This window comes from Oncorhynchus keta, chromosome 19, assembly GCF_023373465.1.
Source record: "Oncorhynchus keta strain PuntledgeMale-10-30-2019 chromosome 19, Oket_V2, whole genome shotgun sequence".
NCBI lineage: Eukaryota > Metazoa > Chordata > Actinopteri > Salmoniformes > Salmonidae > Oncorhynchus > Oncorhynchus keta.
This window is the reverse complement of record NC_068439.1, coordinates 85,964,982-85,989,981: the sequence shown is the minus strand read 5'-3', so window position 1 is coordinate 85,989,981 and position 25,000 is coordinate 85,964,982. Positions and strand designations below refer to the sequence as shown.

Here is a 25,000-nt window from a genome sequence, read left to right as displayed (position 1 = left end):
ACTGCCTCTGATCTGGAGGACTCACTAAACAGAGAACATCCCTGGTCATCCCTACTGCCTCTGATCTGGAGGACTCACTAAACAGAGAACATCCCTGGTTTGACAACGAATGTAAAACAATTAGAAACAAAGACAAATGTCAAATGAAAAACATTAGCAGCAAAAACAACCCAGAGCTTTGAAACTCTGAAACAGTAGAAACATACACTGAAATGCAATACATTGAATAATACCAGACACTTGATGAAATTGAAAACAGTTCTGGGATCCACCAAAAAAAACAGGCCAAAATCTTTGCTATACTTTAAAAAAGTATTTGAATTAACAAAAAAACAGAGCAAACTAGAATGCTATTTGGCCCTACACAGAGAGTACACAGCGGCAGAATACCTGACCACTGTGACTGACCCAAAATTAAGGAAAGCTTTGACTATGTACAGACTCAGTGAGCACAGCCTTGCTATTGAGAAAGGCCGCCGTAGGCAGACATGGCTCTCAAGAGAAGACAGGCTATGTGCTCACTGCCCACAAAATGAGGTGGAAACTGAGCTGCACTTCCTAACCTCCTGCCCAATGTATGACCATATTAGAGAGACATATTTCCCCCATATTACACAGATCCACAAAGAATTCGAAAACAAATCCAATTTTGAAAAACTCCCATATCTACTGGGTGAAATTCCACAGTGTGCCATCACAGCAGCAAGATTTGTGACCTGTTGCCGCGAGAAAAGGGCAACCAGTGAAGAACAAACACCATTGTAAATACAACCCATATTTATGCTTATTTATTTTATCTTGTGTCCTTTAACTATTTGTACATTGTATATATATATATATAATATGACATTTGTAATGTCTTTACTGTTTTGAAACTTCTGTATGTGTAATGTTGACTGTTAATTTTTGTTGTTTTTCACTTTATATATTCACTTTGTATGTTGTCTACCTCACTTGCTTTGGCAATGTTAACACATGTTTCCCATGCTAATAAAGCCCTTGAATTGAATTGAATTGAATTGAGAGAGAGAGGTAGAGAGAGAGAGAGAGAGAGAGAGAGAGAGAGAGAGAGAGAGAGAGAGAGAGAGAGAGAGAGAGAGAGAGAGAGAGAGAGAGAGAGAGAGAGAGAGAGAGAGAGAGAGAGAGAGAGAGAGAGAGAGAGAGAGAGAGAGAGAGAGAGAGAGAGAGAGAGAGAGAGAGAGAAAGTGTTCTTGGAGCGAGGTGAGTGAGAGGGAGAGATAGAGAAAGGGAAGTTAAAGTTGGCAGGAGGGTGGCTGTGGTGGTTGTGGTAGTGGGCAGGGGGTTGCACAAGGGGATCACAACACACACAGTGAGATAAGGGCGATTTCATCACTTCTGTGAAATAGACCCCCAGATGTTTCCTCCTCCTACACACACACACACACACACACACACACACACACACACACACACACACACACACACACACACACACACACACACACACACACACACACACACACACACACACACACACACACACACACACACACACACACACTCACAGGTACTGCAGGCTGTCCCCTCAGCTCATTTTCTGTTGACATCAGCAGCAACTCAATCTCCTTCACCCTCTTCTCCTTCTCTGGGTCCTCCTCACTATAATGTCTCTACAGGGAGAAAGAGATGTAGAGGGAGGGAGGGAGGGACAGGGAGGGAGGAGAGAGAGAGAGAGAGAGAGAGAGAGGAACAGAGGGAGGAGAGAGAGAGAGAGAGAGAGATAGAGGGAGAGAGAGAGAGAGAGAGAGAGAGAGAGAGGTAGAGGGAGAGAGAGAGAGAGAGAGAGAGAGAGAGAGAGAGAGAGAGAGAGAGAGAGAGAGAGAGAGAGGTAGAGGTAGAGGTAGAGGTAGAGGTAGAGGTAGAGGTAGAGGTAGAGGGAGAGAGAGAGAGCGAGAGCGAGAGCGAGAGAGAGAGAGAGGTAGAGAGAGGTAGAGGGAGAGAGAGAGAGAGAGAGAGAGAGAGAGAGAGAGGAGAGGGAGAGAGAGAGAGAGAGAGGTTTATACCGGGTATTACAGTAATGTTATCACATATTTCAGATGTACAGTTGGTATATTTTCAAAACTCTTAAGTACAAACTTCTAAACTGATAACACTTGTAATGTCCCCTATCCTATGTTCAGAACCTTTGATTGTTCATTCATTCATCCCTGAGTCATTCATGAAAAGGTTTTCAATGAAATACCATGAGCACATTTTGTTTGCACACAAACCCCCCCGGTCGGTTAATTTGATCACGATTACTACAATTTTAGATAGCTGGCCGGTAGACTGATCTACCACATCTGTTTTGCTGCAGACGACTGACATAACAAGAGGAAAACTGCTGAGGCACAACCAAATGTAGAAATTGCACCTTGTGTATTATACTATTCTAAAACTTTATTTTATTTGCGGGTTTACAAAAGGGGGCCCATCCCTGATTTATTCAATAGCAAAAAATACAAGATATACATTATAAAACAGCAATTTAAAAAAATACTGAACAGAAAGAACAGGAGATGGTAAATAAATAAATAAATACAAATAATAATTTCTCCATAAGTTAAAATGCACAAAAATATATATATATATTTTAAAGAATTTTTTACATTTGTTAATTTGCCACATCGTACAAGCTATGTGACTAGTCAACTGATACAGTCTCTGTGCTTGAAATTCATCAGCTCACAGTATATCAATGACATTTCAGATAATGAGTGGAAATATATTGTTGTATTACAACCCAAAGTACATCGTACGTACTCTTTCCATTGTGTCCTGTTGAAACACACTGGCTGATGGAGAACGATGGTATTTATAGACACATACATAGTGGTCCTTCTGTAGCTCAGTTGGTAGAGCATGGCGCTTGTAACGCCAGGATTGTGGGTTCGATTCCCGGGACCACCCATACGTAGAATGTATGCACACATGACTGTAAGTCGCTTTGGATAAAAGCGTCTGCTAAATGGCATATATTATTATATTGGATTTCATTTATTATAACGTACAAATATAGAAATGCACAACAGTTTTCAAACTATTAATGTGGCCGTTTTTATAGCTTTGGTACTACCGTTTTTATAGCTTTGGTACTATGATCTAAACTCTAAATATACAATTCTAAACTGGTAAAACTTGCAACATTCAAAACTTTTCATTTATTTCGTTTGTAAGTTATCTTTCACCAAACAACCATTTATCAAAAAAAAATGTCAGTTTAACTGTGGAAATAATATAATGAGAATATTGGTTTAGTCACCAAAACAACAACCGAATGACATAATAATGTAGTTATTTAAACAAACGGTCCAACAGCCAATTGAATTGCCCTTTTGAATGTAGTATGTAAATTACAGTAAATTACACTGTTTTCACATCAGGCAATGCACTTCCACCACCCATTAAAATGGACTGAACATCAAAATGTGTACATAAAGATATATGAATGAGTGATGATACATGTATTACATTAGGATGCAGTCGATGATATAGAGTACAGTATATACATATGAGATGAATAATGTAGGGTATGTAAACATTATATTAGGTAGCATTGTTTAAAGTGGCTAGTGATACATGTATTACATAAGGATACAGTAGATGATATAGAGTACAGTATATACATATGAGATGAATAATGTAGGGTATGTAAACATTATATTAGGTAGCATTGTTTAAAGTGGCTAGTGATACATGTATTACATAAGGATACAGTAGATGATATAGAGTACAGTATATACATATGAGATGAATAATGTAGGGTATGTAACATTATATTAGGTAGCATTGTTTAAAGTGGCTAGTGATACATGTATTACATAAGGATACAGTAGATGGTATAGAGTACAGTATATACATATGAGATGAGTATGTAAACAAAGTGGCATAGTTAAAGTGGCTAGTGATACATGTATTACATAAGGATAGAGTAGATGGTATAGAGTACAGTATATTACGTATGCATATGAGATGAATAATGTTGGGTAAGTAACATTACAAAACCTTGTGACGAATCCAAGCCTGGCATTGCATTGCATGTCTCGTCCATGGCCTGACTGAGGGCGGTACACTCATAGGGACGGCAATCATACATCTCCCACCTGTGTTGTAATTGTGTATTGTATTTTACAGTATTGTCTTTATGTATCGTAGTGGTTAGCATGCCAAGAGTGTGCAAAACAGTCATCAAGGCAAAGGGTGACTACTTTTAAGAATATCAAATAGAAAAATAAATATTGATTTGTTTAACACTGTTTTGGGTTACTACATGATTCTATATGATTCTACATGATTCTACATGATTCTACATGTTACTACATGATTCTACATGTTACTACATGATTCTATATGATTCTACATGATTCTATATGATTCTACATGATTCTACATGTTACTACATGATTCTACATGATTCTATATGATTCTACATGTTACTACATGATTCTACATGATTCTACATGTTACTACATGATTCTACATGTTACTACATGATTCTACATGTTACTACATGATTCTACATGATTCTACATGATTCTATATGATTCTACATGATTCTATATGATTCTACATGATTCCATATGATTCTACATGTTACTACATGATTCTACATGATTCTACATGTTACTACATGATTCTACATGATTCTACATGTTACTACATGATTCTACATGTTACTACATGATTCTACATGATTCTATATGATTCTACATGTTACTACATGATTCTACATGATTCTACATGATTCTACATGATTCTACATGATTCTACATGATTCTATATGATTCTACATGATTCCATATGTTACTACATGATTCTACATGTTACTACATGATTCTACATGTTACTACATGATTCTACATGTTACTACATGGTTCTACATGATTCTACATGATTCTACATGATTCTATATGATTCTACATGATTCCATATGATTCTACATGTTACTACATGATTCTATATGATTCTACATGTTACTACATGATTCAATATGATTCTACAAAATTCCAATTGATTCTACATGTTACTACATGATTCCATATGATTCTATATGATTCTATATGTTACTACATGATTCTATATTATTCTACATGTTACTACATGATTCCATATGATTCTACATAATATATGCCATTTAGCAGACGCTTTTATCCAAAGCGACTTACAGTCATGTGTGCATACATTCTACGTGTGCATACATTCTACGATTCTACATGTTACTACATGATTCTACATGTTACTACATGATTTCATATGATTCTACATGTTACTACATGATTCCATATGATTCTACATGTTACTACATGATTCTATATGATTCTACATGTTACTACATGATTCTACATGTTACTACATGATTCCATATGATTCTACATGATTCTATATGATTCTACATGATTCCATATGATTCTATATGTTACTACATGATTCCATATGATTCTACATGATTCTATATGATTCTATATGTTACTACATGATTCTATATGATTCTACATGTTACTACATGATTCTACATGATTCTATATGATTCTACATGTTACTACATGATTCCATATGATTCTACATGTTACTACATGATTCTACATGATTCTATATGATTCTACATGTTACTACATGATTCCATATGATTCTATATGTTACTACATGATTCTACATGTTACTACATGATTCTACATGTTACTACATGATTCTATATGATTCTATATGATTCTACATGATTCTATATGATTCTACATGATTCTATATGATTCTACATGATTCTACATGATTCTACATGTTACTACATGATTCCATATGATTCTACATGTTACTACATGATTCTATATGATTCTACATGTTACTACATGATTCCATATGATTCTACATGTTACTACATGATTCCATATGATTCTACATGTTACTACATGATTCTATATGATTCAACATGATTCTATATGATTCTACATGATTCCATATGATTCTACATGTTACTACATGATTCTACATGTTACTACATTATTCCATATGATTCTACATGTTACTACATGATTCTATATGATTCTATATGATTCTACGTGATTCTACATGTTACTACATGATTCCATATGATTCTACATGTTACTACATGATTCTACATGTTACTACATGATTCTACATGTTACTACATGATTCTACATGATTCTACATGTTACTACATGATTCCATATGATTCTACATGTTACTACATGATTCCATATGATTCTACATGTTACTACATGATTCTACATGTTACTACATGATTCTACATGATTCTACATGTTACTACATGATTCTACATGTTACTACATGATTCTATATGATTCTACATGTTACTACATGATTCTATATGATTCTACATGATTCTACATGTTACTACATGATTCTACATGTTACTACATGATTCTACATGATTCCATATGATTCTACATGTTACTACATGATTCTACATGATTCTACATGTTTCTACATGATTCTACATGATTCTACATGATTCCATATGATTCTACATGTTACTACATGATTCCATATGATTCTACATGTTACTACATGATTCCATATGATTCTACATGTTACTACTACATGATTGCATATGATTCTACATGTTACTACATGATTCCATATGATTCTACATGTTACTACATCATTCCATATGATTCTACATGTTACTACATGATTCTATATGTTACTACATGATTCTATATGATTCTACATGATTCTATATGATTCTACATGATTCCATATGATTCTACATGTTACTACATGATTCCATATGATTCTACATGTTACTACATGATTCCATATGATTCTACATGATTCTATATGATTCTATATGTTACTACATGATTCCATATGATTCTACATGTTACTACATGATTCTATATGATTCTACATGTTACTACATGATTCCATATGATTCTACATGTTACTACATGATTCCATATGATTCTACATGTTACTACATGATTCCATATGATTCTACATGTTACTACATGATTCTACATGTTACTACATGATTCCATATGATTCTACATGTTACTACATGATTCTATATGATTCTACATGTTACTACATGATTCTATATGATACTACATGATTCTACATGTTACTACATGATTCCATATGATTCTATATGTTACTACATGATTTCATATGATTCTATATGTTACTACATGATTCCATATGATTCTATATGTTACTACATGATTCCATATGATTCTACATGATTTCATATGATTACTACATGATTCCATATGATTCTATATGTTACTACATGATTCCATATGATTCTACATGATTCTATATGATTCTACATTATTCTACATGATTCTACATGATTCTATATGTTACTACATGATTCTACATGTTACTACATGATTCCATATGATTCTACATGTTACTACATGATTCTATATGATTCTACATGTTACTACATGATTCTACATGTTACTACATGATTCTACATGTTACTACATGATTCCATATGATTCTACATGTTACTACATGATTCCATATGATTCTACATGTTACTACATGATTCCATATGATTCTACATGTTACTACATGATTCCATATGATTCTACATGTTACTACATGATTCCATATGATTCTACATGTTACTACATGATTCTATATGATTCTACATGTTACTACATGATTCCATATGATTCTACATGTTACTACATGATTCTATATGATTCTACATGTTACTACATGATTTCATATGATTCTACATGATTCTATATGATTCTACATGTTACTACATGATTCCATATGATTCTACATGATTCTACATGTTACTACATTATTCTACATGTTACTACATGATTCTACATGTTACTACATGATTCCATATGATTCTACATGTTACTACATGATTTCATATGATTCTACATGATTCTACATGATTCTACATGTTACTACATGATTCTACATGATTCTACATGTTACTACATGATTCCATATGATTCTACATGTTACTACATGATTCCATATGATTCTACATGCTACTACATGATTCTACATGTTACTACATGATTCTACATGTTACTACACGATTCCATATGATTCTACATGTTACTACATGATTCCATATGATTCTACATGTTACTACATGATTATACATGTTACTACATGATTCTACATGTTACTACACGATTCCATATGATTCTACATGTTACTACATGATTCCATATGATTCTATATGTTACTACATGATTCCATATGATTCTACATGTTACTACATGATTCCATATGATTCTACATGTTACTACATGATTCTATATGATTCTACATGTTACTACATGATTCCATATGATTCTACATGTTACTACATGATTCTATATGATTCTACATGTTACTACATGATTCCATATGATTCTACATGTTACTACATGATTCCATATGATTCTACATGTTACTACATGATTCTATATGTTACTACATGATTCTATATGATTCTACATGTTACTACATGATTCCATATGATTCTACATGATTCTATATGATTCTATATGTTACTACATGATTCCATATGATTCTACATGTTACTACATGATTCTATATGATTCTACATGTTACTACATGATTCCATATGATTCTACATGTTACTACATGATTCTATATGATTCTACATGTTACTACATGATTCCATATGATTCTACATGTTACTACATGATTCCATATGATTCTACATGTTACTACATGATTCCATATGATTCTACATGATTCTATATGATTCTACATGATTCTATATGATTCTATATGATTCTACATGATTCTACATGTTACTACATGATTCCATATGATTCTACATGTTACTACATGATTCCATATGATTCTACATGTTACTACATGATTCTACATGTTACTACATGATTCCATATGATTCTACATGTTACTACATGATTCTACATGTTACTACATGATTCCATATGATTCTACATGTTACTACATGATTCCATATGATTCTACATGTTACTACATGATTCTACATGTTACTACATGATTCTACATGTTACTACATGATTCCATATGATTCTACATGTTACTACATGATTCCATATGATTCTACATGTTACTACATGATTCCATATGATTCTACATGTTACTACATGATTCCATATGATTCTACATGTTACTACATGATTCTACATGTTACTACATGATTCTACATGTTACTACATGATTCTACATGTTACTACATGATTCCATATGATTCTACATGATTCTACATGTTACTACATGATTCCATATGATTCTACATGTTACTACATGATTCTACATGTTACTACATGATTCTACATGTTACTACATGATTCTACATGATTCTACATGTTACTACATGATTCCATATGATTCTACATGTTACTACATGATTCTACATGTTACTACATGATTCCATATGATTCTACATGTTACTACATGATTCCATATGATTCTACATGTTACTACATGATTCTATATGATTCTATATGTTACTACATGATTCCATATGATTCTACATGTTACTACATGATTCTATATGATTCTACATGTTACTACATGATTCCATATGATTCTACATGTTACTACATGATTCCATATGATTCTACATGTTACTACATGATTCTATATGATTCTACATGTTACTACATGATTCCATATGATTCTACATGTTACTACATGATTCTACATGTTACTACATGATTCTACATGATTCCATATGTGTTATTTCATAGTTTTGATGTCTTCATTATTATTCTACTATGTAGAAAATAGTCAAAAAATAAAGAAAAACCCTGGAATGAGTAGGAGTGTGTCCAAACTTTTGACTGGTACAGGAGGTGTATGTTGTTTTAATGTTATTTATTATTTATTTATTATTATTATTTATTTTTATTGTAAAGTACAGGACTCTCTTGTAAAATAGATGTTTAATCTCAGTGTGACTCCCTGTTTAAATAAAGGTTCAATAAATGAATAGGCCACTGCTAATATACAGTTTTAAAGTGTCCGAATAAATAACCAATATGTAGAAACAGTTTGTGATATATATCCTAAACATAACGTGTACTATCTACACAACAATAGTATCATATTAAACAAGCACCTTATAAACTCCACACACCAAAAACCCCTGTTGTTTTGACAAGTGGTAATAAATCACTCAGCGATTACAGAGGAGATATAAGCTGTTGAAACTACCACAACTCCAAAAACCCCTGTTGTTTTGACAACTACATGGAAACTGGATATATTGTTACATCACTGGTTCAAGGAGAACTGTAGAGATGTAGAACTGTAGAGATGTAGAACTGTAGATCTGTAGAACTGTAGAGATGTAGAACTGTAGAGATGTAGAGATGTAGAACTGTAGAGATATAGAACTGTAGAACTGTAGAGATGTAGAGATGTAGAACTGTAGAGATGTAGAACTGTAGAACTGTAGAGATGTAGAACTGTAGAGATGTAGAACTGTAGATCTGTAGAACTGTAGAGATGTAGAAATGTAGAGATGTAGAACTGTAGAGATATAGAACTGTAGAACTGTAGAGATGTAGAACTGTAGAGATGTAGAACTGTAGAGATGTAGAGATGTAGAGATGTAGAACTGTAGAGATGTAGAACTGTAGAGATGTAGAGATGTAGAACTGTAGAGATGTAGAGATGTAGAAATATAGAACTGTAGAGAACTGTAGAACTGTAGAGATGTAGAACTGTAGAGATGTAGAACTGTAGAGATGTAGAACTGTAGATAATATAATATATAATATATGCCATTTAGCAGACGCTTTTATCCAAAGCGACTTACAGTCATGTGTGCATACATTCTACGTATGGGTGGTCCCGGGAATCGAACCCACTACCCTGGCGTTACAAGCGCCATGCTCTACCAACTGAGCTACAGAAGGACATATAGAACTGTAGAACTGTAGAGATGTAGAGATGTAGAGATGTAGAACTGTAGAGATATAGAGATGTAGAACTGTAGAGATATAGAGATGTAGAACTGTAGAGATATAGAACTGTAGAACTGTAGAGATGTAGAGATGTAGAACTGTAGAGATGTTGAACTGTAGAGATATAGAACTGTAGAACTGTAGAGATGTAGAGATGTAGAGATGTAGAACTGTAGCGATGTAGAACTGTAGAGATATAGGACTGTAGAACTGTAGAGATGTAGAGATGTAGAGATGTAGAACTGTAGAGATGTAGAGATGTAGAGATGTAGAACTGTAGAGATGTAGAACTGTAGAGATATAGAACTGTAGAACTGTAGAGATGTAGAACTGTAGAACTGTAGAGATGTAGAGATGTAGAGATGTAGAGATGTAGAACTGTAGAGATGTAGAACTGTAGAGATGTAGAGATGTAGAACTGTAGAGATATAGAACTGTAGAACTGTAGAGATGTAGATATGTAGAGATGTAGAACTGTAGAGATGTAGAACTGTAGAACTGTAGAGATGTAGAACTGTAGAGATGTAGAACTGTAGAACTGTAGAGATGTAGAACTGTAGAGATGTCGAGCTGTAGAGATATAGAGATGTAGAACTGTAGAGATATAGAGATGTATAACTGTAGAGATGTAGAACAGTAGAGATGTAGAACTGTAGAACTGTAGAGATGTAGAGATGTAGAACTGTAGAGATATAGAGATATAGAACTGTAGAGATATAGAACTGTAGAACTGTAGAGATGTAGAACTGTAGATATGTAGAGCTGTAGAGATATAGAGATGTAGAACTGTAGAGATATAGAGATGTAGAACTGTAGAGATGTAGAACTGTAGAGATGTAGAACTGTAGAACTGTAGAGCTGTAGAGATGTAGAACTGTAGAGATGTAGAGATGTAGAACTGTAGAGATGTAGAACTGTAGAACTGTAGAACTGTAGAGATGTAGAACTGTAGAGATGTAGAGATGTAGAACTGTAGAGATGTAGAACTGTAGAGATGTAGAGCTGTAGAGATATAGAGATGTAGAACTGTAGAGATATAGAGATGTAGAACTGTAGAGATGTAGAACTGTAGAGATGTAGAACTGTAGAACTGTAGAGCTGTAGAGATGTAGAACTGTAGAGATGTAGAGATGTAGAACTGTAGAGATGTAGAACTGTAGAACTGTAGAACTGTAGAGATGTAGAACTGTAGAGATATAGAGATGTAGAACTGTAGAGATGTAGAACTGTAGAACTGTAGAACTGTAGAACTGTAGAGATGTAGAACTGTAGAGATGTAGAACTGTAGAGATATAGAGATGTAGAACTGTAGAGATGTAGAGATGTAGAACTGTAGAGATATAGAGATGTAGAACTGTAGAGATGTAGAACTGTAGAACTGTAGAGATGTAGAACTGTAGAGATGTAGAACTGTAGAACTGTAGAGATGTAGAACTGTAGAAATGTAGAGATGTAGAACTGTAGAGATGTAGAACTGTAGAACTGTAGAGATGTAGAACTGTAGAGATGTAGAGATGTAGAACTGTAGAGATGTAGAGATGTAGAACTGTAGAGATGTAGAACTGTAGAGATGTAGAACTGTAGAGATGTAGAGATGTAGAACTGTAGAGATATAGAACTGTAGAACTGTAGAAATGTAGAGATGTAGAACTGTAGAGATGTAGAGATGTAGAACTGTAGAGATGTAGAGCTGTAGAACTGTAGAGATGTAGAGATGTAGAGATGTAGAGATGTAGAACTGTAGAACTGTAGAGATGTAGAGATGTAGAACTGTAGAGGTGTAGAGATGTATAACTGTAGAGATGTATAACTGTAGAGATGTAGAACTGTAGAGATGTAGAACTGTAGAACTGTAGAACTGTAGAGATGTAGAACTGTAGAGATGTAGAACTGTAGAACTGTAGAACTGTAGAGATGTAGAGATGTAGAACTGTAGAGATGTAGAACTGTAGAACTGTAGAACTGTAGAGATGTAGAACTGTAGAGATGTAGAACTGTAGAGATGTAGAGATATAGAACTGTAGAACTGTAGAACTGTAGAGCTGTAGAGATGTAGAACTGTAGAGATGTAGAACTGTAGAACTGTAGAGATGTAGAGATGTAGAACTGTAGAACTGTAGAACTGTAGAGCTGTAGAGATGTAGAACTGTAGAGATGTAGAACTGTAGAACTGTAGAGATGTAGAACTGTAGAGATGTAGAACTGTAGAACTGTAGAGATGTAGAGATGTAGAGCTGTATAACTGTAGAGATGTAGAACTGTAGAGATGTAGAACTGTAGAACTGTAGAGATGTAGAACTGTAGAGATGTAGAACTGTAGAACTGTAGAGATATAGAACTGTATAACTGTAGAGATGTATAACTGTAGAGATGTAGAACTGTAGAGATGTAGAGCTGTATAACTGTAGAGATGTAGAAGTGTAGAACTGTAGAGATGTAGAACTGTAGAGATGTAGAACTGTATAACTGTAGAGATGTAGAACTGTAGAGATGTAGAAGTGTAGAACTGTAGAGATGTAGAACTGTATAACTGTAGAGATGTAGAACTGTAGAGATGTAGAAGTGTAGAACTGTAGAGATATAGAACTGTATAACTGTAGAGATGTAGAACTGTAGAGATGTAGAACTGTAGAACTGTAGAGATGTAGAGCTGTATAACTGTAGAGATGTAGAACTGTAGAGATGTAGAAGTGTAGAACTGTAGAGATATAGAACTGTAGAGATGTATAACTGTAGAGATGTAGAACTGTAGAGATGTAGAACTGTAGAACTGTAGAACTGTAGAACTGTAGAGATGTAGAACTGTAGAGATGTAGAAGTGTAGAACTGTAGAGATATAGAACTGTAGAGATGTATAACTGTAGAGATGTAGAACTGTAGAACTGTAGAGATGTAGAACTGTAGAACTGTAGAACTGTAGAGATGTAGAACAGTAGAGATGTAGAACTGTAGAACTGTAGAGATGTAGAACTGTAGAACTGTAGAACTGTAGAGATGTAGAACTGTAGAGATGTAGAACTGTAGAGATGTAGAACTGTAGAACTGTAGAGATGTAGAACTGTAGAGATGTAGAACAGTAGAGATGTAGAACTGTAGAACTGTAGAGATGTAGAGATGTAGAACTGTAGAGATGTAGAACTGTATAACTGTAGAGATGTAGAACTGTAGAACTATAGAACTGTAGAACTATAGAACTGTAGAACTGTAGAACTGTAGAACACAGTCAGCTACATTTTGGAATGTTGCATTTTGATATGTGGGTTACCACAACGGAGTGAAAACGCAACACTGTTTTGTCAGTCACTCATCAATTACCACTTCACAGGCGCTAGAAGGAACAGCTACTGTTTTATAGGCTCCTGACCAACAGGCTGTTATTTTGTGTGATTTATTGAGCTGATCTTGACTTTTTTTTGTACATCATGTTTCCTATGTCGAAACAGCTTCTGGACATCAGAACAGCAAGATGTTCTACATCAAGGAGACAGAGAAGCGGGACATACTGCTCACCACGGACCAGGACCTGAGGCTCAGAAGGCAAAGAGACGACGCAAGAAAGGCCGACGTGGGGAACCCAGTTGAAACTATGTCGGAAAGTAAATACCCTTCGATCTATTAGCAAACGTACAATCACTGGAGAACAAACTGGATGAGCTCCGTTAGAGACTATCCTATCAATCACTGGGGAATAAACTGGATGAGCTCCGTTAGAGACTATCCTATCAATCACTGGAGAATAAACTGGATGAGCTCCGTTCAAGACTATCCTATCAATCACTGGAGAATAAACTGGATGAGCTCCGTTAGAGACTATCCTATCAATCACTGGAGAACAAACTGGATGAGCTCCGTTAGAGACTATCCTATCAATCACTGGAGAATAAACTGGATGAGCTCCGTTAGAGACTATCCTATCAATCACTGGAGAATAAACTGGATGAGCTCCGTTAGAGACTATCCTATCAATCACTGGAGAATAAACTGGATGAGCTCCGTTAGAGACTATCCTATCAATCACTGGAGAATAAACTGGATGAGCTCCGTTAGAGACTATCCTATCAATCACTGGAGAATAAACTGGATGAGCTCCGTTAGAGACTATCCTATCAATCACTGGAGAATAAACTGGATGAGCTCCGTTAGAGACTATCCTATCAATCACTGGAGAACAAACTGGATGAGCTCCGTTCAAGACTATCCTATCAATCACTGGACAATAAACTGGATGAGCTCTGTTAGAGACTATCCTATCAATCACTGGAGAACAAACTGGATGAGCTTCGTTAGAGACTATCCTATCAATCACTGGAGAACAAACTGGATGAGCTCCGTTAGAGACTATCCTATCAATCACTGGAGAACAAACTCGATGAGCTCCGTTCAAGACTATCATATCAATCACTCAATCACTGGAGAATAAACTGGATGAGCTCTGTTAGAGACTATCCTATCAATCACTGGAGAACAAACTGGATGAGCTCCGTTAGAGACTATCCTATCAATCACTGGAGAATAAACTGGATGAGCTCCGTTAGAGACTATCCTATCAATCACTGGAGAACAAACTGGATGAGCTCCGTTAGAGACTATCCTATCAATCACTGGAGAACAAACTGGATGAGCTCCGTTAGAGACTATCCTATCAATCACTGGAGAATAAACTGGATGAGCTCCGTTAGAGACTATCCTATCAATCACTGGAGAATAAACTGGATGAGCTCCGTTAGAGACTATCCTATCAATCACTGGAGAACAAACTGGATGAGCTCCGTTAGAGACTATCCTATCAATCACTGGAGAACAAACTGGATGAGCTCCGTTAGAGACTATCCTATCAATCACTGGAGAATAAACTGGATGAGCTCCGTTAGAGACTATCCTATCAATCACTGGAGAACAAACTGGATGAGCTCCGTTCGAGACTATCCTATCAATCACTGGAGAACAACCTGGATGAGATCCGTTAGAGACTATCCTATCAATCACTGGAGAATAAACTGGATGAGCTCCGTTAGAGACTATCCTATTAATCACTGGAGAGTAAACTGGATGAGCTCCGTTAGAGACTATCGTATCAATCACTGGAGAACAAACTGGATGAGCTCCATCAGAGACTATCCTATCAATCACTGGAGAATAAACTGGATGTGCTCCATCAGACACTATCCTATCAACGGGACCTGAAGAACTGTACTATTCTATGTTTCTTGGAGATGGATAATATACTGTCCATCTAGCTGGTTTTTATATCAGCAGGACAGAACGGCAGTTTCGGGTAAGCTCAAAGGGGTGGTCAACAGCTGGTGCCCAATTTCTAATATTAAAGAAGTCTGGAGGTTCTGCTCACCTGAGTTAAAATACCTCATGATTAGTTGTAGACCACACTATTTAACAACAGAGTTTTCCATGGATTACAGGCAACATCCGCACTGAGCTAAAGGCTAGAGCTGCCGCTTTCAAGGAGAGGGACACTAATCCGGACTAATCCGAAGAAATCCTGCCACGACCTCTGATAAGCCATCAAACAGGCAAAGTGTAAATACAAGACTAAGATTGTATCGTACTAAGCCGGCTTTGACGCTCGTCAGATGTGGCAGGGCTTGAAAACTATCACAGAATACAAAGGTAAACCCAGCCGCGAGCTGCCCAGTGACGCGAGCCTACCAGACGAGCTAAATGCCTTCTATGCTCACTTCGAGGCAAGCAACACTGAGCCATGCATGAGAGCACCAGCTATTCCGGACAATTGTGTGATTTCACTCTCCATAGCCAAGAGTGAGTAAGACCTTTAAACAGGTTAACATTCAGAAAGCCGCAGGGCCAGATGGATTTACAGGACGCGTACTCAAGAGATGGTAACCTGTCTACAACACAACAGTGGTAGGCCTGATCACTGACGACGATGAGGCAGCCTATAGAGAGGAGGTCAGAGAACTGGCAGCGTGGTGTCAGGACTGCAGCCTCTCCCTCAACATCAGCAAGACAAAAGAGCTGATCCTGTCGACGAGGCTGTAGTCGGAGCGGGTAGAGAGCTTCACGTTCCTCTGTGTCCACATCACTAAGAATATATCATGGTCCACACACACCAACACTTTCCTCTCAGAAGGCTAAAACGATTTGGCCCTCAGATCCTCAAAACGTTGAGAGCATCTTGACTGGCTGGCTGCATGACTGCTCTCTCTGTTCTCTCTGCTCTCTCTGTTCTCTCTGTTCTCTCTGCTCTCTCTGTTCTCTCTGTTCTCTCTGCTCTCTCTGTTCTCTCTGTTCTCTCTGTTCTCTCTGCTCTCTCTGTTCTCTCTGTTCTCTGTTCTCTCTGTTCTCTCTGCTCTCTCTGTTCTCTCTGTTCTCTCTGTTCTCTCTGCTCTCTCTGTTCTCTCTGTTCTCTGTTCTCTCTGTTCTCTCTGCTCTCTCTGCTCTCTCTGTTCTCTCTGTTCTCTCTGCTCTCTCTGTTCTCTCTGCTCTCTCTGCTCTCTCTGCTCTCTCTGCTCTCTCTATTCTCTATGTTCTCTCTGCTCTCTCTGTTCTCTCTGCTCTCTCTGTTCTCTCTGTTCTCTCTGTTCTCTCTGCTCTCTCTGTTCTCTGTTCTCTCTGTTCTCTCTATTCTCTATGTTCTCTCTGCTCTCTCTGTTCTCTCTGCTCTCTCTGTTCTCTCTGTTCTCTCTGTTCTCTCTGCTCTCTCTGCTCTCTCTGTTCTCTCTGCTCTCTCTGTTCTCTCTGTTCTCTCTGTTCTCTCTGTTCTCTCTGTTCTCTCTGCTCTCTCTGTTCTCTCTGTTCTCTCTGCTCTCTCTGTTCTCTCTGTTCTCTCTGCTCTCTCTGTTCTCTCTGTTCTCTCTGCTCTCTCTGTTCTCTCTGTTCTCTCTGCTCTCTCTGTTCTCTCTGTTCTCTCTGCTCTCTCTGCTCTCTCTGTTCTCTCTGTTCTCTCTGTTCTCTCTGCTCTCTCTGTTCTCTCTGTTCTCTCTGCTCTCTCTGCTCTCTCTGCTCTCTCTGCTCTCTTTTATACATGATCCACTTTTCATTTTACATGAAGGCAGGGCCCCAGGTGAGTCGGCACCAGGCTCACCCAGAGCCCTCTGTTGCTCACATGTTTTTGAGCCATGTTTTTGTTAATTAATTGTCCTGAGTTTTCCCCGACTTCCCAGCATAAGGCGCTCATAGATTCATGCGCAGCTGGGAATTTTATTGATAGAGTGTTCGCCCATAGTTTAGGGATCGCCATTGTTCCTGTGGATATGCCCTTCCCAGTTCACGCCCTAGATAGTCGACCATTAGGGTCAGGGCTAATTAGCGAGGCCACCGCTCCACTGGGCATGGTTACGCAGGAGGGTCACAAGGAGAGAATCAGTCTCTTCCTTATTGATTCTCCTGCGTTTCCCGTGATGCTAGGCCTAATCTGGTTGGTCTGTCATGACCCCACTATTTCGTGGCAACAGAGGGCTCTCACAGGGTCACAAAAGTGCTCGGGGAGGTGTTTAGGGGTTTCCGTCGGTGCTACTATGTCACAGGAGGAGGCGGCGGCGGCTATGGAAACATATGTCTCCAAATCCCTGGGGTACATTCGGCCCTCCACTTCACCTACCTCCTCGAGTTTCTTTTTTGTGAAGAAGAAGGACGGAGGTCTGCGCCCGTGTATTGACTATCGAGGGATCAATCAGATCACTGTGAGGTACAGCTACCCACTGCCTCTTATAGCCAGTGTGATTTAGTCAATGCACAGGGCCCACTTCTTCACAACATTGGATTTCAGAAGCGCTTACAACCTGGTGCGTATCCGGGAGGGGGACGAGTGGAAGACGGCATTTAGTACCACCTCAGGGCACTATGAGTACCTCGTCATGCCGTATGGGTTGATGAATGCTCCATCAGTCTTCCAGGCCTTTGTAGATGAGATTTTCCGGGACCTGCATGGGCAGGGTGTAGTTGTGTATATGGACAACATTCTGATATACTCCGCTACACGCGCTGAGCATGTATCCCTGGTGCTCAGGCTGCTTGGTCGACTGCTTGGTAATCCTTCTCACCCCCCTTTAAGATTTAGATGCACTATTGTAAAGTGACTATTCTACTGGATGTCATAAGGTGAATGCACCAATTTGTAAGTCGCTCTGGATAAGAGCGTCTGCTAAATGACTTAAATGTAATGTAAATGTCTGTTGGAGCATGACCTGTACGTCAAGGCTGAGAAATGCCTGTTTTTCCAACAGTCCGTCTCCTTCCTAGGGTATCGCATTTCCACTTCAGAGGTAGAGCTGGAGAGTGACTGCATTACAGCCGTGCGTAAATGGCAGACTCCCACCACAGTAAAGAAAGTGCAGCGGTTTCTAGGGTTTGCCGGGGTTTTGGTCAGGTAGCGGCTCCCAATACCTCACTGCTGAAGGGGGGACTGGTACGTTTGCAGTGGTCGGCTGAGGAGGACAGGGCTTTTGGTCAGCTGAGAGCTCTGTTTACCTCGGTTCCCGTGCTGGCTCATCCTGATCCCTCTTGGCGTTCATAGTGGAGGTGGACGCGTCCGAGGCTTGGATAGGAGCCGTGCTCTCTCAGCGCTTGGGTACGCCACCAAAGCTCTGCCCCTGTGCCTTCTTTTCGAAGAAGTTCAGCCCGGTGGAGCGAAAATATGACTAAGAGGAGCTGGAGTTGTTGACTGTCGTCAAGGCTTTGAAGGCGTGGAGATATTGGCTTGAGGGGGCTAAACACCCTTTTCCCATCTGGACGGACCACCGCAATCTGGAGTACATCCGGGCGGCGAGGAGACTGAACCCTCGTCAGGCAAGGTGGGCCATGTTCTTTACCCTTTTTGTTTTCACTCTGTCCTACAGACCAGGTTCCCAGAATGCGATGTATGACACAGAGGAGCAGTCCATGGTTCCCACTCACGGCTTCTTGCACCGGTGGGATGGGAGGTGGACCCGGACATCGAGCAGGCGTTACATACAGAGCCCACTCCTCTCCAGTGTCCAGCTGAGCGTCTGTACGTTCCCTCTGCTGTCCGCGACCGGTTGATCTATTGGATCCACACGTCACCCTCCTCTGGTCATCCTGGCATCGGTCGGACGGTGCGTTGCGTTAGTGGAAAGTACTGGTGGTCCACCTTGGCTAAGGACGTGAGGGTTTATGTTTCCTCCTGCTTGGTGTGCACCCAATGCAAGGCTCCCAGGCACCTGCCCAGAGGGAAATTACAACCCTTACCTTTACCCTTCCTGACAGATATTTCTCCCTCACAGGGCAACACCACGATCCTGGTCGTTGTGGATCGGTTCTCTAAGTCCTGCAGTATCCTCCCTTTACCCAGTCTCCCTATGGCCCTACAGACTGCGGAGGCTCTGTTCACAGCATTCTTCCAGCATTACGGGGTGCCTGAGGACATAGTATCTGATCGAGGTCCCCAGTTCGCGTCAAGGGTCTGGAGGGCGTTCATGGAACGTCTGGGGGTCTGGGTCAGCCTTACCTCAGGTTTTCACCCCGAGAGTAACGGGCAGGTGGAGAGAGTAAACCAGGATGTGGGTAGGTTTCTGCGGTCTTACTGCCAGGACCGGCTGGGGGAGTGGGCGGCGTTCATACCCTGGTCAGAGCCCAGAACTCGCTCCGCCACTCTTCTACCAACCTTTCCCCTTTCTAGTGCGTACTGGGGTATCAGCCGGTTCTGGCACCGTGGCATCAGAGCCAGATCGAGGCTCCTGCGGTGGACGACTGGTTTAGGCGCTCGGAGGAGACTTGGGACGCCGCTCATATGCACCTTCAGTGGGCAGTGAGGCGTCAGAAAGCCACCGCAGTGAGGCCCCGGTGTTTGCACCGTGGGACCAAGGTCTGGCTCTCGACTCTAAACCTGTCCCTTCACCTGCCCTGCCGGAAGCTGGGTGCTTGGTTTGTGGGGCCATTCAAAGTCCTGAGGAGAGTGGTCGAGGTTTGTTACAGTTTACAGATTCTCCCAGATTATCGTATTAACTCCTCGTTCCATGTGTCTCTCCTCAGGCCGGTGGTAGCTGGTCCACTCCAGGAGTATTAACTCCTCGTTCCATGTGTCTCTCCTCAGGCCGGTGGTAGCTGGTCCACTCCAGGAGTATTAACTCCTCGTTCCATGTGTCTCTCCTCAGGCCGGTGGTAGCTGGTCCACTCCAGGAGTATTAACTCCTCGTTCCATGTGTCTCTCCTCAGGCCGGTGGTAGCTGGTCCACTCCAGGAGTATTAACTCCTCGTTCCATGTGTCTCTCCTCAGGCCGGTGGTAGCTGGTTCACTCCAGGAGTATTAACTCCTCGTTCCATGTGTCTCTCCTCAGGCCGGTGGTAGCTGGTCCACTCCAGGAGTATTAACTCCTCGTTCCATGTGTCTCTCCTCAGGCCGGTGGTAGCTGGTCCACTCCAGGAGTATTAACTCCTCGTTCCATGTGTCTCTCCTCAGGCCGGTGTCCGGTATCTGACGGTTGGTATATTGTTACCGCGTTTTGTTGTTACGCCCGTTTATTTCGTGCTACCGGTGTTTTTCCAGCACCAGAGTATGGTGTTTTTCCAGCACCATAGTATGGTGTTTTTCCAGCACCATAGTATGGTGTTTTTCCAGCACCATAGTATGGTGTTTTTCCAGCACCATAGTATGGTGTTTTTCCAGCACCATAGTATGGTGTTTTTCCAGCACCAGAGTATGGTGTTTTTCCAGCACCAGAGTATGGTGTTTTTCTTGTATTAAATACCTTGTCCACGCATCTCAGCTCTCCTGCACCTGACTCCTTTCACCAGTTACCCACAGCCTCGACAGTTAAATAAAACCTGATTTGATGATTTGAAATCAATCGTACAATCGAGCGAGGAGATGGAAGCTGCACGTCCTTTTAAAAAACAAACACAGCTCAAAAACCACATGGAATCTGTGAATAACGTGCACATCACTGGTTAGAGGACACATTTGGAGAAGACGGCTAGCTCAATTTTTTTTAAAGTGTTGCATTTTGATTCAAATAGGTCACCACTATGTTCCACGGAATCTTGGAATCACCTAGACATGGTTGGTTAGACGAGAGCTTGTAGAAGGCTTCTATCTATGTTTTGGAATCACCTAGGCATGGTTGGTTAGACGAGAGCTTGTAGAAGGCTTCTATCTATGTTTTGGAATCACCTAGACATGGTTGGTTAGACGAGAGCTTGTAGAAGGCTTAAATCTATGTTTTGGAATCACCTAGACATGGTTGGTTAGACGAGAGCTTGTAGAAGGCTTAAATCTATGTTTTGGAATCACCTAGACATGGTTAAATGTAATGTAAATGTTGGTTAGACGAGAGCTTGTAGAAGGCTTAAATCTATGTTTTGGAATCACCTAGACATGGTTGGTTAGACGAGAGCTTGTAGAAGGCTTCTATCTATGTTTTGGAATCACCTAGACATGGTTGGTTAGACGAGAGCTTGTAGAAGGCTTCTATCTATGTTTTGGAATCACCTAGACATGGTTGGTTAGACGAGAGCTTGTAGAAGGCTTAAATCTATGTTTTGGAATCACCTAGACATGGTTGGTTAGACGAGAGCTTGTAGAAGGCTTCTATCTATGTTTTGGAATCACCTAGACATGGTTGGTTAGACGAGAGCTTGTAGAAGGCTTCTATCTATGTTTTGGAATCACCTAGACATGGTTGGTTAGACGAGAGCTTGTAGAAGGCTTAAATCTATGTTTTGGAATCACCTAGACATGGTTGGTTAGACGAGAGCTTGTAGAAGGCTTAAATCTATGTTTTGGAATCACCTAGACATGGTTGGTTAGACGAGAGCTTGTAGAAGGCTTAAATCTATGTTTTGGAATGGAGGCTGTTGAGTTTGGAAGGATGTCATCACGGAAAAGAGAACAAACCACTTTTTCTGTGGTTGGCTGCAATTTAAAATACTGTGGCCAGCCACTTTCACAGCGAGACCACCCAAAATTATTTTACATTTACATTGTAGTCCTTGAGCAGACTCTCTGATCCAGAGTCACTACAGTAGTGAGTCATTTAACAGACTCTCTGATCCAGAGCCACTACAGTAGTGAGTCATTTAACAGACTCTCTGATCCAGAGTCACTACAGTAGTGAGTCATTTAACAGACTCTCTGATCCAGAGCCACTACAGTAGTGAGTCATTTAACAGACTCTGATCCAGAGCCACTACAGTAGTGAGTCATTTAGCACACAGGACAAAACACTATGAACACCCGCTTTTTCCATGACACAGACTGACCAGGTGAATCCAGGTGAAAGCTATATTCCCTTATTGATGTCACTTGTTAAATCCATTTCAATCAGTGTAGATGAAGGGGAGGAGACAAGTTAAATATTTTTAAGCCTTGAGACAATTGGGACATTAATTGTGTATGTGTGCCATTCAGAGGGTGAATGGGCAAGACAAGATATTGAAGTGCCTTTGAACGAAGTATGGTAGTAGGTGTCAAGTGCACCGGTTTGTGTCAAGAACTGCAACGCTGCTGGGTTTTTCACCCCCAAAGTTTCTTGTGTGTATCAAGAATGGTCCACCACCCAGACAACTTGACACAACTGTGGGAAACATTCGAGTTAATAAGGACCAGCATCCCTGTGGAACATTCTCCACACCTTGTAGTCCCATGCCCCGACACATTGAGGACAGAAAGGGGGTGCAACTCAATAGTACGAAGATGTTCCTAATGTTTTGTACACTCAGTGTATTTCTCACTAGTTAAAACATTTAGAGATTTTTAACAAAATGCTCTTCTAGAAATAACAACCCCTGTACAGCAGCACATTCATTTGACTTCCCTACTATAACAGACTTTTAAATTGGCCACGTCAGCAACCGCCTTCAACATGTGGTACAGCTGCCCGGTATCTCGATACAACGGCGCTGCACTGGTCAATGGTCATTCGCACCAGCTTGTCGTTACGTTAGCTAATTGGCATGTCACGGTGACATCCAGAAGGTGACCAATACCACTAATTATTTCTCCCATTAAAATAAACCTCACTTTCTTTTACAAGTTTTAACGAGAGCCATGCTGCTGCTGTTGCCAGCTAGCCACTATAAAATAGCTAGCTGGGAAGGGCTCATCAGGATGACTGACTGAACTAGCTAGCTGGGAAGGGCTCGTCAGGATGACTGACTGAACTAGCTAGCTGGGAAGGGCTCGTCAGGATGACTGACTGAACTAGCTAGCTGGGAAGGGCTCGTCAGGATGACTGACTGAACTAGCTAGCTGGGAAGGGCTCGTCAGGATGACTGACTGAACTAGCTAGCTGGGAAGGGCTCGTCAGGATGACTGACTGAACTAGCTAGCTGGGAAGGGCTCGTCAGGATGACTGACTGAACTAGCTAGCTGGGAAGGGCTCGTCAGGATGACTGACTGAACTAGCTAGCTGGGAAGGGCTCGTCAGGATGACTGACTGAACTAGCTAGCTGGGAAGAGCTCATCAGGATGACTGACTGAACTAGCTAGCTGGGAAGGGCTCGTCAGGATGACTGACTGAACTAGCTAGCTGGGAAGGGCTCGTCAGGATGACTGACTGAACTAGCTAGCTGGGAAGGGCTCGTCAGGATGACTGACTGAACTAGCTAGCTGGGAAGGGCTCGTCAGGATGACTGACTGAACTAGCTAGCTGGGAAGGGCTCATCAGGATGACTGACTGAACTAGCTAGCTGGGAAGGGCTCGTCAGGATGACTGACTGAACTAGCTAGCTGGGAAGGGCTCGTCAGGATGACTGACTGAACTAGCTAGCTAGGAAGGGCTCATCAGGATGACTGACTGAACTAGCTAGCTTTGAAGGGCTCGTCAGGATGACTGACTGAACTAGCTAGCTGGGAAGGGCTCGTCAGGATGACTGACTGAACTAGCTAGCTGGGAAGAGCTCGTCAGGATGACTGACTGAACTAGCTAGCTTTGAAGGGCTCGTCAGGATGACTGACTGAACTAGCTAGCTGGGAAGGGCTCGTCAGGATGACTGACTGAACTAGCTAGCTGGGAAGGGCTCATCAGGATGACTGACTGAACTAGCTAGCTGGGAAGGGCTCGTCAGGATGACTGACTGAACTAGCTAGCTGGGAAGGGCTCGTCAGGATGACTGACTGAACTAGCTAGCTGGGA

The 25,000-nt window shown here is 40.1% G+C and overlaps 1 protein-coding gene across 5 annotated transcripts in view; it reads right to left on the bottom strand.

The window, feature by feature from the left end:
• LOC127909582 (transcriptional activator Myb-like) overlaps positions 1-25,000 on the bottom strand; it is a 74,210-nt gene that overhangs the window by 14,077 nt on the left and 35,133 nt on the right. For all 5 annotated transcript variants that reach the window (XR_008072032.1, XR_008072033.1, XM_052471694.1 and 2 more), the window contains one exon: positions 1,527-1,631. Coding sequence is in view for 3 of the 5 variants with exons in the window: in XM_052471694.1 (XP_052327654.1) it covers positions 1,527-1,631 (105 nt within the window). In the remaining 2 variants the exon portion in view is untranslated. The remainder of the gene's footprint in view (positions 1-1,526; positions 1,632-25,000) is intronic.